This window comes from Meleagris gallopavo, chromosome 17 (genome assembly GCF_905368555.1).
Source record: "Meleagris gallopavo chromosome 17, MGAL_WU_HG_1.1, whole genome shotgun sequence".
In the NCBI taxonomy this organism is placed as follows: Eukaryota; Metazoa; Chordata; class Aves; order Galliformes; family Phasianidae; genus Meleagris; species Meleagris gallopavo.
In genome coordinates, this window is record NC_139420.1 from 5,940,613 (window position 1) to 5,958,722 (window position 18,110).

The window sequence follows — 18,110 nt, forward strand, 5'->3', positions numbered from 1 at the left end:
ATGTGTTGGCTCTGCTGAATTCATCACAAAGCAAACCTGTTCCAGTCCCGTACGTTTGGTTCTTGTGCGATCCTGTTTAAACAAAAGGGTGATGAGAAAGCAATTCCAGCACTGGAGCCCAATTGCAGTTTATGATTCAACGTGGCATCATTCTCTGGTGTTCATCCAGCATGGTAAAGCACAGAACGGTGTGACACAGGGCCCAGAATAATAGCTTGCAACTAGACCAGCATTTAGCAATGTTTGTTGGTATTTCACTTCCTAAGTGTTAAGTGGAAGCTCTTACTGTGGCCATTAGATGTTGAAACTGATACTCAAAACCCCTGCCCAGAGCCACTCTTCTTCCTCTCTGTAAAATTTGTTAAAAGATCCACTGAACAAGAAACTTCAAGTTTTAAATATGAGATTGTGTTTAGAAGCACAGAGCCAGCAATTTACTGCTTACAGCAAGGAACAGACTCTGCATCCCCTAGCAATGGGAAGAAACCCTTAACATATACAATGTATATCAGCTTAAAACTTTTTAAAAAATGACTTTACAGAACACTTGTACAAAATATCAGTTGTCCTCTCAAGCCTTCAGCCACAGTTGAGGACCTCTGCACTTGTGTTCTGGTATCACAGACTCAAGCTCTCTGTATTGATGTGATGTTTTCCATCATCCTTTGTTAATTTGGTTTTTGTTTCAGATAATTTAATACCAGGTAAGTGAATTTCAGGAGTGCAATGCAGTGTAGTGCACAACATTTTGTTAAGCAATACTAGACAGCTGTAATTAGTATAAAGCACAGCAACTAGAAGTCAATTTACTATTACAGATAGAAAACTAAGGTGCAGCTTTGTGCTGCCCTTTCAGTACTTTAATGAAGTACAAGCAGGAAGTAACAACAATGCTAAAATTATAAATGAAATACGTTTCAAACATTTAAGTAGCTTTTCTCCACCTCCTGGGAAAACTAAAGCTAAAAAAGGTCCCGTTTCTACAGCAGGAACTCAGAATCAAGTTGCACAAATCAACAGTTTCTACCTATAAAGTGAACATACCATAGTCAGTGGGACATATTCAAGTATGAAGATTTTGAGTACAGGATTTTCTTCTTCCTCTGAATGATCTCTTCAGCACTTACATTTGGCAATTCCTATATCAAAACTTAATTCACACCTTTTATCTCTGCAGCACTTTGACTGATGTATATCACGTAGTTTTATCCCTAAGAAGCACGATCTAAAAAATTGTTGCAGACTAGGAAAATATTTTCACGGCTTAATGGATTGAAAGGCCACAAAATTGTTTTTATTCCCAACATACTTACAGCTTTCCTTTCCTAGGATAGCAGTCACAAAAAAGCCATGCAAGCCCATGTTCTTTGTTGGTGTTCTACATAGGACAAATTTGCATCCATTTCTACATTATTTGTTTTACCCATGTTTGGCAGAACAACAGAAAACAGTATTTTAAGAATCTTTTCTGCATGCTTATCCAAGGTACTTAAGTTGATGTGATAACAGTAAGAGTCACCTTGACTATAAATGTTTAGTTTTATAGATAACTTGAGAAACCATTTTCTATTAAAGAAGATAACAGCTAAATATTACGTTGCAAAAAACTTTATGTCAGCTGCTAGTAGTTAAGTAAACTTTAGGAAGTGTCAATTGTCACCTACATATTAATTACCATGTTATTAAATCCACCTTCTTCATGGACTAATTCCTCATTTGTCCTCTCCCACCACTTTCAGAGCTTTCAGAAGAGCAGCAAACTTCAGTGGCATTTAATTATCAGAAGCAATACAACAACTGTGGTACAAAATGAGGGAACTACAGACTTTCATAGCAATTACAAATACTTGTGAAAAAAATACAGTTGAGCTTTTTTATCCTCTTATTTTTTCAGCTATCCTGCCTTTTTGAGTGTGCAGCAAACAATTTTTCTTAGCACCTACCATGTCTTTCAGTTATCTTCTGGATTCTCAGCCACTGCCCTTTAGTGACATTTTAAGCACTGTCAATTAGATTATAAAAATATAAGTTAGAAATGTTAACCTTTAAGATGCTAACCCCGTGACTGATGGCCACAGAATTTTGCAGAGATTTTTTTTTCCCCCGATGTAAATTAGCATTTCTAAATACTTTTGCTGTTCCCAATCCTGTAAGCAAACATGAACATCGTGTCAGCAGGAATCTGTGGGAAAATTTGAATGGAGATTGCTCACACTATACCCACTCCATTACAAATTTTATTATTCATTTTAGTAAGCTCTAATCTAGGCTATTACGCCACACCAATCACCATGGGAACCTGACTTATAAATTCCAGAAATGCTTTTGCTGTTCAGCTTCCCTCAGATCTTGTAGTGTCATCTGACTGCAGTTTCAATATACAAAAGTAATTTGAACAGTTATATCTGACAGAGTAAAGAAAGCCAATAAATGCAAGTACCTTTAGTGCAGAGACAGTGTATAGTACTTGACAAAACCAGGAAAAGCATGGGTGAATACTATGATGAGATTGAGATCAAGATGAGCTCATTCCTTATAATGAGAGAAATCACAGAGATAACTGCATGTCTTCTAGCAGAGGTAGATACAGCAGGGGTTTTATGCATTGGTTCTGCTTGGTTTTCTCAGAGCATTATCCATTCAAACCACAACATCCCCAGGAAGGAGGATTTTAAAGATAGCTATGAGTACCTAGCATTTCGTATTGTCACCTTTATTTAAGAACAGTAACTATGTAAGTTAAAAAGAGAAATTAGATAGATCCTGCTACAGGATGTTTGCTTTTCTGAGACCAAATATAAACATTTCAAAAGTTCTTTTATAAAAGTTCCTATTTCTTTTCCTTAAGATAAGTTTTACAATTTGAAAGGCAAAGGAAGTAAAATGAGAAAGGGCATTCTATTTCCAACCATGTTTTTCTTTACCAGGTTAGTAAAGAAATTTTTTGGCCAATAGTTTTTATTTTAATATATGGGTTATTACAGTATTATTACAGAAAAAGGGTTTAGATTTTGGCAGCCTTAGATTTGAAACAAAACTAAACATCAACAGATATCTTTTTAAAATCAGATAGAATAGGAAAAAAATGGAAGTTCTCAATACATGATATAGGTGGCCTAGGTCAGCAATAGTTCATGCTCTAAATCATAACAGGATTAAGGGATAGCCTCTGAACACCAAGATACAGACAGGCCAAATGCCAGACAAAGCCTGGTAACACTTTCCATTCACTAGCTCTGTGCAGCTCCCTGCTCAGCATTTCTTTAGTTCCCAGCTAGCCATCCATTCAATTGTCTGCTTTTGTCTATCAATGACCAGCTAACTCATCTCACAGATGTTGACTACATAGGAAAACATTCATACCACCTATTTATCAATTATAATGATCTAAATAGAAAAGAAGCAGCACTGGCATCAAATGACTTACCACCTTAAACGTATTTGAGTGACAGTCCTGGTTGTTATCCCTAACATGAGGGAGTCTAGGCACCTGCTATCACTAGTTTGGATTAGAAAAATAAAAAAGGCACAAAGCATCATAGAAAATAATTCCAAACACAAAACAGCTTGCAAAACCCTGTTTTCCAGTACTTTAAAATACAAACAAAACCAAACCACACATTGAAACTAAAGAAACAAACAGACGAGAACTAAATTAAATGGGAACAATCCGAATTCCCAATTGTAGGAACTAAAATTCAAGTGTATATGCTGTCTGTATACTTCCAATTGTACCAGGCTGCATGTGGAGAACACAAACATTTGCTGACTTGAACAACCAGTCAGTCCAGTCACTTTGCACAAAAATTCTAATGGATATAAAGTATGTCGCCCCAAACAGAGCATCCCTGCCCCAAGACATTTGCTTTTAGAAAACAGGAGATAAAATCTTCCCATATTGCAAAAGACCTCTATCCCCAAGTATTTTTTGTCCAACAACTAAGAGTCCCCAGAGCAAAGTTCCATGCCTTACAAAGGTAAGGATTTAACATATTAAAGCTAGTATTTAGCACTGCATTTAAAGCTTGATTGCTGAAATGTCTTCACTTTATTCTTACTCCTGATTTCTTCAACATAAATCTTGGAAGCAATGAGTTAACAACTAGTTTAGTAAGTCTGATAAGTTGTAGAAACATGTAAGACTTATCTATTCCAATCAGTTAAGTGGAAGGGCAATTTATTATGAATTTATTGTGAATATGCAGAGCTAAGTATAGCAGTAGAGAGTACTAAGTATATAATATAAAATGATTTTAATATTGTGTCTGCAAGCAAAGCGTAAGCATACAAGTATGCCAATGAAGTCTGTATGGCCTACTAAAGAAGGAACGTTTCATAAGGTCTATTAAAGAAAAAAAAAAGATCTTCTAAGGCGTGGAGAGGGAACTGCATGTTTAAGATATGAGCACCTCAACACACCCAAAAGGTGTATACACTTGAAATGATTACATCACATTATCATCCGCATGCGAATGATGCACTGCACAGCATATAATAGCTTGGGTAAATGGTGATGACTAGCTTTTAACTTGATGGGAGGAAGAAGCAAGGAGGAAGCACAAAATCTCTACGTTATTTCCATTAGAGCTTTCTTTGTCAAGTGCATAGGAGCTGGAATTTCCTGGCTTGAAAGCAGTACTCTTACTTTTTCCTACAAAAGATTAGCTAGAAAAAGCCTATTGTTTCAGTTCATATGATGAACGTTTACTTGGAGCTCTATGTTCCACATATGAACAGATAAACTGAAGCGATTCATGCTGCAAATTGAGCCCTTTCAGCCTCTCTGAAGTCACGCCGTTCACATGTAAAGACTCTTTGAAGTTTTCCATTCCTGTCAAGTTTAGAGCAATAAAAGGAAAAAAATATAAACACTCAATCTGAAAAAAAATTGTGTTTTTCGTAAGCATTCAAATGCAGAGTGCACTAATTCTACACATTGTAAGAATCTTTGGGAAATATCTACAATCTGTAAAGCTGAAGTTGTTAAAGAACAGGTTCAGTCTCTGAAGTTATCAAATACAACCTTAGATATCCCTACCTCACAAGCGTTTTCTTCAGTACTTGAAAATCCTTCATTTTACTGCGCATCTCACGTGGTAGAAACACTTTTTTTCCTGCATTTAAGGACAAACAAATGCTTTACCAGCTTTAAAGAACACTGTTAAGCCAAACCAGTACTCCCTCTGTCGGCAATGCGGATGTGTAATCGTTCCACCTACCAGTCGCTTTGAAGAGAGGTGAGAGGAGAGGGAGAAAAAAAAGCATTAGAACATTAGCAGATTGTAACATTTCTAAGCTTTGGCCTTTCAAAAATGAGCAGTTCTTTAGATTATGAGAATTCAGTGTCATAGGCAGGTTCTATTTAAGTAGCTGAAGTAATTTTAACATCTTAATTATAAAAACATGAACCCAGTTGTTATGACCTTTCCTAAAATAACCAACTCACTTCACCCTCATTTTAATCAGCTTGTTTTTCCTAATTATCCTCAGCAGCTAATTTCAAGAAATCAGCAGTCTAATGGCTTACAACTCCAATTAAGAAAAATATTTATAAAAACTCATTTATTAAACCTCTGTACACAAAAATGAACATGTATGTACAGCAAGTTTACACGAAGAAGGATGTTACAAAAGATACACTGGTAATTAAAACTGATCCACATAAATAAAAGTTTATAAAAATACTTGAAGTGGTGAAGATAATGCTGGTAATCCCCAATCATTTTCATCCAATTTCCAAGACTTTGACATGGGAAGCCTTAATTTTAGATTTTTTAAAAAACATTCTGAATATATTAAACTTATCTACAGGATAATTAGCAAAATCTATAAAGTATCCATTATTGTACAAAGGATATTAAAAAAAAAAAATCACCAATCCACCTGAAATTCAAGGACAATGCAACTCTTAGCCAAAGTAATGAACAATAAGACAAGTCTCTCTTTTTAGAGTGAAGAACAATTTACTTGCCAATGCAAATCAACAGTCCCATTACTCCTTAGTGGAAGAATGCAATTTGTGAAAATTCTTCTGTATTTTTCTGGCTGGATTGGTTCTGGTCAAGGTGGAAGCCCTGCATTTACTTCAGTTTTGAGGAAGAACAGAGGCAGAGCTGTAATCTTTAGGGATTTCCTCTTTCCTATAATAGATGAGGAAGGTTATGAGAGTTTGTAAAACTGAAGGAGAGAGAAGGGTGCAGGAATTTGAACATAAAGAAACAAAGGAAGACCAGTTAAAAGTCAAGTCTTTTTCTTTTGCTGGTTTCTTGGGGAATTCTTCAGCACACTTCTTATTCGAAGGTAAGTGCCCGTTGATTCAGTCATATTTTCAAATTCAAAAGGTGCTATACCTACAGCAAACTTGCTCATATCAGGAACAGGATTTGAGTTCTTTGCAGATGACTCAGTGCTTGTCACCACTTTATTATCAATTGTACTTTCTCCATCGTTAACCTCATGATTGGGAGCAGGCACAGTGTTACCCAGCAGGTCTTCAGAATCTGAATTATCAGGATTTTCCTTTAAATTAAGTGAATTATTATCTGGATTAGGACTAGTTAAAGGATGCTCATTTTCTGGTACCTGTTCACTGATACTGGAAAACTTAGTTTCCAATGTTACCATCTTATCAGATGATCTTACTTCTGCAACAAGATCTACTTCGTTCCTGGATGGTGATGATGTAACAGAATTTCCAGTTAAAGGTGTATCAACAGGGATATCAGAGTCACTGTTTGTGCTTTCTGCTTGCTCTAATGCTGCCCAAATTAATCGCTGCTGTTCCTCTAGCTCTTCCAAAGTCAGAGTATCCTCATCCATGGTTGAGTCCACTATTTTTGGCTGAGAAACATCACTGGAAGAATTCAATGTTGGAACAGTGTTAGGAAGAGGAGGATGGGTGGGTGTTGAAGGTTGAGTTGGTGTAAGACTTTGTGGAGTAAGTGGAGGTGTGCCTTGTGGTAAAGGAGGAGGAGTTGAAATCACTGGAGGTCCAGGTGGCAGTGGAGGTTGGAACTGAAAACTGTTAGTCGTTTGAGATCTTTGTGACACTTCCACATCTAGAAACAGATAACAGGCTTCTATTAGAATCTGAAGTCTGACTAGGACAACATTCAATGCCAGTGCTTTAGGAGATGAACTATCAGACATATGTCTCCTCATACCTGGTTTTCAGCTGAGATAGAATGAGCTTTCATAAAGTTTCAACATCCATTGAAATTACCTTTTTGGGGATTTTAACTCTCCTGGCCATTTCACGAAAAAACTATGAAACAAACAAACCTCTTGAATGTACCGAGCAGACTTTTCTTCCAGACTTAGACACACTACAGTATGCTCTCTTATAAGAAATCCAAAAGCAAAGATAAAAGCTTCTCCATCTATTCTAACATTAATGTAGTAATGTATTTAAACATTAAACAGTATTTAATCCAAGTATTTTAGGATTTGGAGGTCTTTATAACAGAATTTTCTTTAAGATACATCTAGAGTGAAGAGATTGGAATGGGTAACCCAGCATTCCAGTTGCTTTGAGCACATCTGAAACTTCTTGCTTACCTTAAGCATTACCATAGTGAATACTAAAGCACTGGTTTCTCTTTGTCTACAGTAACATTTCAATCCAAAGAAGTTACTTTGGAAATTAAAATTGAAACTAAGGGAAAAAAAATGAAAAGCAGAATAAGTATACCAGAATCTATGTCCATGTCAGCTACTGCTACCTCCAAGTCATCTTTTGGTCGTTTTGAATGATGAGAGCTTGGCTGTGGTGCAGTCCTCTTATTGCTAGATTTTGAACTTGGCTGAAAGGAAGTCAACCAGGAAAACAAAATAAGTTAGAATTAGATTATTTAATGTAATATTTCCAGTTTTAAAAACACATGTAAAACAATTTTGTAATTATACAGTTATTTGGTGACTGAGTTTGTAAACTTAAGTTTGAGACATTTAATGTAACTGAAGAGAACCGTAGTTTGGCTAGGTTGAAGTGGCAAAGGAGCATTATTAAATAGTGGAGACTGAGTGCAGAACATCTATCTTCCCCTCTTCAATGGAAATATTCTGCAGTGGACAATACTAGGTGAGAGTCAGAGAAGAACCGAGAATCACACACAACTGTTTTCTCAAGTCACTGCGTTAAGATTACTGTAAATCATGTCTACAGCAAGTAAGTTTTTCATCATTTGGGAAGTCTGGAAACAAGATCAGTTTTAGGCTGAAAAGTTTATAGCTATCTTTTTTTCTAAACATGAAGTTTTCCTGTTGGAGCAGGTAAGCCAAGTTACAGACTATCTTACTGGTTCACTGGACTGAAAAAAAATCACTACAGAGTTAACTATTTACTGTAAACTAATAAAAGCACCAGGACTTCACAATTGGTAGTGTCAATGAGATGGCCTAAATGAAGACATAAACGAGATCCTTGTCTCCACTAACTTCATGACAACTTGTCTTTTTTGAGAGTAAAACTGAGATATATTCACCGCATGAAAATTAGAAAGGTAGTGAGCAAAAACATCCTTCTGTTGAGATGGCTGCATGGGGATGGAGCCAAATATCTGCCATTCCTACAACAACAAAAAAAAAAGAAAGACAAAAGGCTGAACACTGTGTATGTTTGGCTTAATAATACGACAATAGAACTAAAGAGAAATGCTAAGAGATTAACAAGCAATCCTCTCATCAGAAACCTTATTTATCAGAGGTAAACAGATCTTAAGTAGGAACTTAGGAAGGCAAACCAAAAATAACTGCAACCTGTGAATACAAAGAACTAATGGAGTATACTATTATTATTATTACTTGGTAATTCATTATTATTGTTATTACTTGATAATACTCGTAATAATAAAAAAGCATCACGAGAACATACAGAAAATGTAGGTGGGCAAAAAGAACAGGCACTCCTACATAATATTTTGTCTTTAAAGGAAAACCCAATTAACCTAGACTCCTGTTGGTCTTATAATGGAAATAAACACCACAGAAGCACTGCCAGACCCTGCCCAGATATATCAGATGTCACCTGAACAGCCCCCACCTCCAAAGCAAGCACTTAAATAGGCTGTTGAAAGAAAACTGCCAGATGGATGATGCAGAACATTAAACTTGGCTAACAGCAATAAACATTAATAGGCTGTTCAGAAAGCAGACAGCCACTTACATCTGGGATCCCACTCGGAGTGGAGATATTAAAGCCTGGATAGTTAATCAACTTAGAGACATCGTAAGTGACATGTTTTGGTTGAAGATATCCTTCATCTTCTGTTTCATTATCATCTATAAATAAAAAACGTAATTATTACCAATGCTAATTAATGTTACCGAATAAATCCATAGGATTACGAAAATAGCTTTGGTTTTTGGAATATAAGTATTGATAGATGGCAACAACAGTGCCCAGATCTAACACACACATACCTTTACCATCATAAAGCGCGAGTCCAGAGTGCTCCATTTCAGCCTCTTTGAGCCAACCTGGAGGATAACCAAGCTGACGCATGCGATATATAAATGGAGGAAGGCTTTTAGCTGAGACACCAAGTGCATCCTGAAGTTCCCCACTGAGTTGAGAAAACAAGAAGTCTATAACTGAGGTTTTTTTTAAAGGAAGTTAATAACATGCTGTTGCATTTTAAATGATCAAGCTAAAATAATTTAGCTCAAACCATGTTGCTAGTCAATTCCAGAAATAAAGTTAGGGCAAAAACAACTTTGATACTAAAGAAGATCTGTAACACATATTTCTCCACACAAATGCACATATGATTAGACATTCTCTGGGAATTCTACTCTGAGGACAACTCACTCCATTACTTGTTACTTCTTGTTCGTGGCCTTAACTGTAGCTATCAGGACAGGAAGGGTGGAACTTAACGAAATAGAAATTTTACTGATGATTTCTGTAGAGACTGATACCATCATACTACAATTTTTTAAAAATATTTGGAATAGAGAGGAGACAGCAAGGGACACTCCAAGCTCAATATTTTCAGGTTCCTGCATGCATTTTAGTTTATCAGGAACCTAATGTATTTGCAGTTCTCCCTGTGAAAGGAATCTGAAAAGCAACAGAACAAAATAGTTCTCCCTACGTTAAGGAAAGGGTTGTGGGGAAAGGTAGTGAGATGTGATTTGAAAAATGTGCAATTTATTAAAATTTGGCAAACAAATTCAAGCATAATACACCCATAATTAAGAGTAGCAGATGAACTTATAAGATTTTGGATAGCAACACCTGGCATTTCAAAGGCAGAAAAGTCATTCCAGAAAAACATTGCAACAGCTAATGAAAGGAAAAGAGATACCTAATTACTCCTGGTTTAAATTTTCCAAACCTCTCTTCTACTTCCTCTGCATGATAACGCTGCTGAAAATTCTGATTGCTTATTTCACCACAAGCTTCCATAAACTCCTTTCTCTTCTCGCTTATACGAGCTGCATTTCGTGGCTTGAAGATAACACAATTGGGAAGTTTAAGTTTGGACAATCTACAGTTCATGCATGTCTTCACCAAATGCAAAACAGGTATTCCCTACAAGCAAGCTTATTTTGCATGGCAGAGGTATAACTACAACTGTAATGAACACTACATACTGAAAAAACAAAGAGTATTTGCATGTTATCTAATGGCAAACAGGAGACATATCTGGGGACATTCTGCAGTTTGAACAAAGGAGACATTTAAAATGCTATGAAAATGATTTACGTTCCGACTTAGAACTTACATGTATGAGCAGTATGACTTACTCAAAAGAGATGAATAACTGTACATCCTGACCAGTACATCTATTTTTTATTTTTATTTTTTAAATAGTGTAGATCCAATGAAACATTTCTTGAAGAGAGGCAGTGTCTTAAATACTAACGTAGAGTTTACCTTTGGACAGTCCTTTATTTGATGCTCTTCAGAGCCACAATTGAAACAGTGCGATTTTGGCCTGCTTAAAAAATACAGAAAAAAAATAAAAATACATTAAAGCTGAAAATTCACTTTGCAATGTTAAATGCACCTAATTATTTTAAACCTAAGATTTTACTAAACTTAGAAAAATACATAAGCACTGTCTGCTGACTCTTGCCTTTCTTAAGTTGACTGTTTAATATTCAAATATTCTTCAAAAGTGAGCAACAGAATTTTGTATCATATTCTTACAAAGGATAAAAAAATGAGAAAAAACAGACACAGAATAATAATAAATTAAAAAAAAAAACACATGACAGCATGTGGAGAAGAAAATAAAACAAAACCCCTAAAGTTACAGCAGAAAAGCAGTACTTCCAGGAAGAATCCCGTATAATATTTTATAACCAGTACAACAGAAATAAGAGGAATAAGATTCCGCGTAAGAGGGAATAAAATAGTAACAGAATAATTCAGGTTGGACCTCAGGATGTCTACAATCCAGCTCTCTACTCAAAGCTAGGTCAACTATGAGATCAGACCAGGCTGTTCAAGGCTTTATGCAGTAAAGTCTTGAAAATCTCCAAGGAAGAAGACTGTGTAACTTCCATGGGCAACAAGATGCAGTATTTTACTGTCCTAATGGTGAAAAAGCTTCTCCTTATATTGTGTTACAGACAATTCTCTGAAGGCTTTCTGCTTCTGATTAAACATGCAAACATTGCATTTATTGGTATATATATATATATACTGTATATATATATACTGTATGAACAAAACAAAACCTACACACTAAAGCTGATGTCATGTCCTGAGGGAGAAAAGGAAGGATGTTAACGCAAGACTTTGAACACAGAATACAGAATCCTCAACTGTATACTGTAGTACAATGATATCTTTATTTCTCTTTTGATGCTTGTATCATCAAAGCTCTGACAGATCTTACAATACCAAGAAATAGCATTGTAAAATAAGTAGGAGGAGCATGACTACTACTTTGGAAAGTCCTGGCCCAGAGTTTGAAGTTTACACAGACTGTATGCTGAACTGCAACTGCTTTCAAATTTAATTTTCCCTGTAAATTCCTATTGTGGCACACATTTTCAACGTTATAGGAGAGAATATCCTGATCTCTAACAAGTCTTTAGCACTGTTTTCTGAAGATTTATCAAATTAGGATGGGAAACATGCAGAGACAAAAGGGTGACACAAGAATGAGTGGTCAAGACAACATCTGCCCACCCTGCTCTAAATCCAACCTGTACAATTCTCTAATTAGATAAAACAAAGCACATATTTTGCTTCATCTTTGTCTGTTATTTAAATACAAACATTCGCAGTGATTCAAGTATTTTATCACCACTCCATACAATGAGAATGACCCTTCAATCTGGTTTTCCTTTCAGATGGCAATATTTCTAATCAAAACATAGTTTAATTCATTATTTCCCTTCCTTTTGTAATTCCTGATAAAAGCTGAGATGGTATTCATTACAAATGAAATCAATGATTTCAGATGCTATGAAAACCACACAGATTTAAGTGTAAATTCATTTAACTTTACTTCTTACCCCCCATATAAGCTATACCATCAATTCTTAAATCACCTGTCTTAATAATAAAGGAAACCATATGAAAATTGCTCCAGAAAACAGTAAGAGTGATGACAGTACACCAGTGCAAGGATGATAAAGCAATCACTAAAAAGAAACCACAGAAGAACAGAGCATAAAAGTCAGAATTTGCACATTGAATATAGACCCTTCCTAAACAAATTCAAACCACAGAGATCCACTGACTGCAGAGGCTGGTTTACTTCAACTCAGCACTCAAGTACATTCAAGGGTTTAGTATATATGGGAATAATCACAGTACACATCTGAACTTTGCAGCTCAAAACTCTATATTTAAGAATAATACAAACCTTTTTGGTTTTACTTGTATTTCTTGTCCATCTAGGGAGAGAATCTGGCTGAAAACTTGCTGATATCTTTAGATTTCAATAAGGAACTGCTACTGGATGAAGCAAAATTTCAATCTTGTTTAAAATATCAATGAAAACCTACTAGAGCTTCGCATAAAATATTGACTTTACTGGATTGAAGATACATTGATACAGATGGTGCTTAATATGAAGTCTGCACTTCAGAATTATAAACAAAAAACTATGTGCACTGTATTTGCTAAGAGGGGCTTGTATTGTTTTCTACTACCCAATTTCTATCCAATAAGCTATTTTGTTCTTTACAAGCACTTGCTAAAACTAGAGCCCTCTTGCTCATACGCAGAAGTTTCACACTACTAATTCTGACATACTTTATATCAATCTTATTAACAATACTTTTTTGGTAGAGTTTCAAAACTGTAACTCACATCTCAACTAAGTGTAGACAGGTCATATCTTGTGTTTGCTTTTTGACTGCAAATTATTAGCTGTTCTGCCTACTTGTCTAGAAAAGTAGGAGAAGAGAAGAGGGCCACAGGTGAATCAGCATGGAAGAGACTTAAGAGGTAAAGTTCAGAAGCACAGTAGTTTCCAGAATCTAACAGTTGCTTTTAAAAAGAAAAGCAGATGTCAGATACTAGTTTGACACATTGATTGGTACTTCAGTCATTTAGAACCATGGTATTTCATACACCACTTAACCATTAAGTGCTATTTTAGGCTCAGGGTCTACAGGAGCTCTAAAGAAAGATAAGGTAATTTTGAACAGTAATACCTCTGCTTTGGCAAAGCTGACAAACACAAAAGCTTAGCCAGGGTTAACTTTACGTTTTAGGAGAAATTCTCCTGTTACACATCCACGTTCTTTATCTGGAGGTTGGGAGATTGTACAAATATCATTTGGAGAGGACTGACTTAATACATCACAACAGGCACCTTCCAAATGTAAAATTACAGCACAGTGCATACACAGTTCAAAGGCAGCCACAAGGAAAGCCAGATTAGCTGGCTTTTTAATTTACAATTTCTTTTCAGATACAAGTCATTTTCTAACACTAGGGAGTTACTTTTATGGCAAGTTTGTTAACTAGGTAGTGCAGAATTGAACTGTGAAACTGTTTCTCTCTCAACTCTTTCTGTTGCCAAAGTAATGTAAGGAAACTGGGGAGATTGGATTATTTGAAGGGGAAAAAAAGAACAGAAATATCTTGCTCAATTTCTTTTCGTCATCAAGGACTCCAATATTAAAAAATATTTTCTCAAATGTTTCCCTCAATCCCACTTTCTAAATATTGGTTTTAATACATTACAATAGAACCAACTTTAAAATGGATGCAGAATAAGAACATCACATAGTTAAATTTTATTGAAAGATTTTCTCCCAGATCCCAAATTTGGCAAAAATTATCTTAGAGAGTATTTGAGTTTGCTTAGCCCTTTTCTTCTCCCATATTACAGATTTCACAGAGGGAAACCACTTACTTGTATCTGGAATGAACCTTCTTTCCAAACCTAACTGCAGACTGGCTCAGGAAAGCCCTACATTCACAAGACATATTTACAGGAGCGCGGCATTCACTCTTCTCAAAATCAGTCAATCATACCCAAACACTTGTATCTTTTGAGAACAAAATCCAGCGATTTCCCATTAAAACTTTTCATCTATAATAACTGATAGGGTTTTAATAGTGATGTACAATCTGCTGAAATGAATCTGAGCTCAATTTACCAAACTGGCACTCTTTGGATTTGGTAAACAGATAAAGACCCTTGTTTTAGCAAACAGGATACTTAGGTATTTCCCATCCTTCTGTCAGCTGTGGATTCTCATTTAATATAGGCTGTCCCAGTTTATCAAGACAAAAATTGGTAAAATACAGAACACTTCCTACAACCTGTAGAAAAAAAGTCAGAAAATTGTCAGAAAGGTGTCAGTATTTAGGTCAGATTATCGGTAGCATTTCTAGAAATTTACACCACTTGAAATTCTTCCAGGTTTGTCACCCACTCTGTAGACATTTACAAAAAATACATGCACCCATGCCTGTACCAATCAGCACTTTTTTTCCACTGAAGTGGCCAAAACATGCTGAACTTTACTGCTATTACATCATTACAAGAAATTTAATGAGATTTTATTTTAATGCTAGTGTGTATTAAATATGTAGAATGAAGAGTCAGACCTACCGTTCAAGAGCATATAGTCAAAAACTTACACTAAAAGCTTCCTTAATTTTTTTAACAGAATTCGAGCTTGCTGTTTTACAGTCCTCTTCTAAAAGAACACTGGAGGGCTGAGATGAAAAGTAAAAACACAAGTCCATGATTAAAAATAGCAGACAGTATAAAGAGCTCCAAAATTACCTAAGTACATAAAAGGAACAAAACATGGAATACAATACAACTTTTTCTTGACACATTAGTTAAATAGAGATATCTATGTTAATAATAATTTCCACAGTCCAAAATATCACATAGATCATTTCTCCCTTTTCTTTGTTATGATCCTCTTTTTTTCCCCCCAAAATAAGCAGTTTTATAACATTTATTTGATAGCTACCTGATTTGCAGTTATAGAAAAAAAACACCAAAATTTAGCTACTTAACAGTGTAAAATTTCAGTATTACCAATAGAATCCTTCAAGTACCTGAGGCTTAAGATTGAAGTGTGTTTTTTCTTGTTCATCTCTCTGTTGCTCTTCGTATTTGTGAACTAAATTAAAAACAAAATCTTCGATTTCTTGATGATACTGCCTGCAACAGAGTAAAGCATAAAAAGGTGAAGAGCAAGACTGAAATACACAGAAAGTATTTTTTGAAGCATCTGCCATTTACTACTTCGGGATTAACACAAAGGGCAGACAACTCTGAACTGAGAAGGAGGGAGCAATTAACACACTGTATTTACCAACAGCACTTCAAAAACTTTTATTCAGGAGTTCCAAGGAGTCACACTTCATTTTACAACAAATACAGACATTGCTACTGAACAAAGGAGAGCTCTTGTCTTTTGCTAACTCCTATCCTTTCTCCTCCGCATACTAACAAGTGTATGTTACTAAATACGACATATATTCTTCAGGCAAACATATCCAAACAAAAACTAATGTCTGGCCTCCTATCAGGATTTTTTTATTGAAATGCTGAAGTACTTACTTAGAAATTACATTGTTCATAAATAAAATCTGCAACAGAGGCCCGTCGATTTTTGAGTTGTCCACTGAAATTCCACTACAAAAACAGAACAAATATATAAATGGTTATTACAGTTTTATTGTAAATACACCCTATTCAGTTGTCACAGCAAAGAGCCTGCATTCCAGAGAGGAATGTTTGACCAACGCAAGTTCCATTATTTTAAGAAATTCCTATTACCTTAAACAAAAATCCTTTTCCTGTGAGCAAAGTATTTTGTGGCTCATTGTGAAATGAGAAGAACGCAAAACAGAATACAGAAGTTTTCTTCTAAGAGCATATAATAAAATGCAGTAAACAGCATTAAGACCCATCTCACAGTGCCATCTAATGACTAGACATTATCTGGAGAACAACAAAATAGTTCTCTTACTTATGTAACTATTGTAATGTACTTGCTCTTGCTGCCAAACTTTACAAAAAGTAAAGTGGCCTTTCCTTAAAGGCCACATCACAAACAAATGAACATTAATATGTGCATACATACGTATATACATACATAGAGTAATTCAAACAAAATTCTTGGCACTGAAGTCTAACAGAGAATGGTGTTGGACAGAAGCACTGTAAACCAGTAGTAACATACCTAGGGCGAGTCAGAATATTCAGCTTTCTTTTAAGTTCTTGATGTTACCTTCTCGTTAAGGAACATTGCTTTCTTCGGAAGACACAACAGCACCTTAACCAACTGCAGGGCTAAATAAGAAAACACCTAACAAAAAGTGCACAGAACATTGCCAGAATTGTCAGTGTCTTTTTGTATTTAAAAGACCAAAATACATCACAAAAGGGTGAGCAGTGAGACGTCTGTATGTAGATAACTAACTGTAAAGAGGACATCTCAGATGTCAAGCTGCTGGTGTCCATCCCAACAGCTCCTCAAGGAACCATTTGGCAGTTTTTTCTGGCTCTGTTAAAAACGGATTCCTTTTCTTCACGAAAGCAGAAAGGAGTGCAACGTTAGGTGTTTTAACTTGTTCCAGCACTCAAGCCCCCGTAGCCGAGAAGGGCACACTGAGACTGCAGTGAGAGAAAACCTTCCCCCGAGCGGCGGGAGCAACGCCCGGGGCTGAACCCGAGGAGAACCGCGGACAGCGGCCCCTCACAGCCCTTCACACCCCCTCAAAGACCCGCGGCCCCGCGCCCGGCCTCACGGGCTGCGCGGGAGCAGCGCAGGGCGCAGAGCCTGGCCCGGAAGGGATCCGGCGGCGGGAGGCAGCCCCCCGTCCCCGCCCGCCGCAGGCCCCGCCAATCCGTCAGGATATTCTCCTCCCGCAGCCGCCGCACCGTCTCCTCGCAGCCCCGCAGCCGCTCCCGCAGCTCTGAGAAAGCTTCCTCGCGGTCCTCCTCTTCCTCGTCCGCGTTGAGGCGAGGCGGCGGTGGCCCGTCCTCCCCCTCGAGCTGCTCGAAGAGCTCGCGATCCCCGAAATCCACCTCGGCCGCCATCTTAAGCCGCAGCAGGAAGGGCGGGGCGCGGGGAGCGCCGGAAGGCCGCCGAGGGGCGAAGGGCGCCGCGCGCCCTATTACGAGCCGCGGGACAGCGGCCCCCAGCATGCACTGCGGCCAGGGAACCAGAGCCGCGCCGAGCTGTGCTCGCTGTGCATGCTGGGAGCTGTAGTCGAGCGGAGGACCAGTTCCACCGACGCGAGAGGCGCAGCCTGCAGGAGCCACCTGCGGTGCCATCTGCCTTCCCGCCTTTTTTCTTTTTCTGGAGAGCAGAAACAGCAGCACCAGCAGGGCGCAGCACCGCGCCACTTCTTTCAATACATCGCCGGCACTAAGACTGCATCCAAACCGTCCCCACATTAAGGTATCCTTCCAGTACACGTTATATAACATAAAAGCAGCTTTTTTTTTTTTAATACATTCCATAAAAAAGAAACCTAACGCTTGCCAGTACTTCAAGAACTCTGAATAGTGAGAAAAAAAAGAAAATTAACCCAACTCACAAAGGGAGGAATGAGTTCAGTATCCTCCAGCAAATTCCTTAAGAAAACTGTACTTCCAAATAGACAAAGCAAAACAAACGCTCTATTTCTGACCTCCTTTGAGCCCTTCCTGAGTTTC

The 18,110-nt window shown here is 37.2% G+C and overlaps 1 protein-coding gene across 2 annotated transcripts; it reads right to left on the reverse strand.

Moving 5' to 3' along the window:
* Nucleotides 1–5,547: 5,547 nt before the first annotated feature.
* On the reverse strand, nucleotides 5,548–17,544 carry ZCCHC8 (zinc finger CCHC-type containing 8). Of its 2 annotated transcripts, none has more exons than XM_085238527.1 (14): nucleotides 17,307–17,544; nucleotides 16,630–16,670; nucleotides 16,005–16,079; nucleotides 15,497–15,602; nucleotides 15,065–15,142; nucleotides 14,640–14,743; nucleotides 12,828–12,893; nucleotides 10,880–10,943; nucleotides 10,308–10,450; nucleotides 9,421–9,563; nucleotides 9,164–9,279; nucleotides 8,484–8,567; nucleotides 7,691–7,802; nucleotides 5,548–7,058 (listed from the first exon to the last, which is right to left on the reverse strand). In XM_085238527.1, exons 1-14 carry the CDS (start codon nucleotides 17,487–17,489, stop codon nucleotides 6,241–6,243), a joined length of 2,133 nt encoding a protein of 710 aa, XP_085094653.1. In that variant the 5' UTR covers nucleotides 17,490–17,544; the 3' UTR covers nucleotides 5,548–6,240. The 2 variants fall into 2 exon arrangements, with proteins under 2 accessions (XP_085094653.1, XP_085094654.1); XM_085238528.1 differs by having other exon boundaries at nucleotides 10,880–10,940; nucleotides 17,307–17,543.
* Between the last annotated feature and the right edge of the window lie 566 nt (nucleotides 17,545–18,110).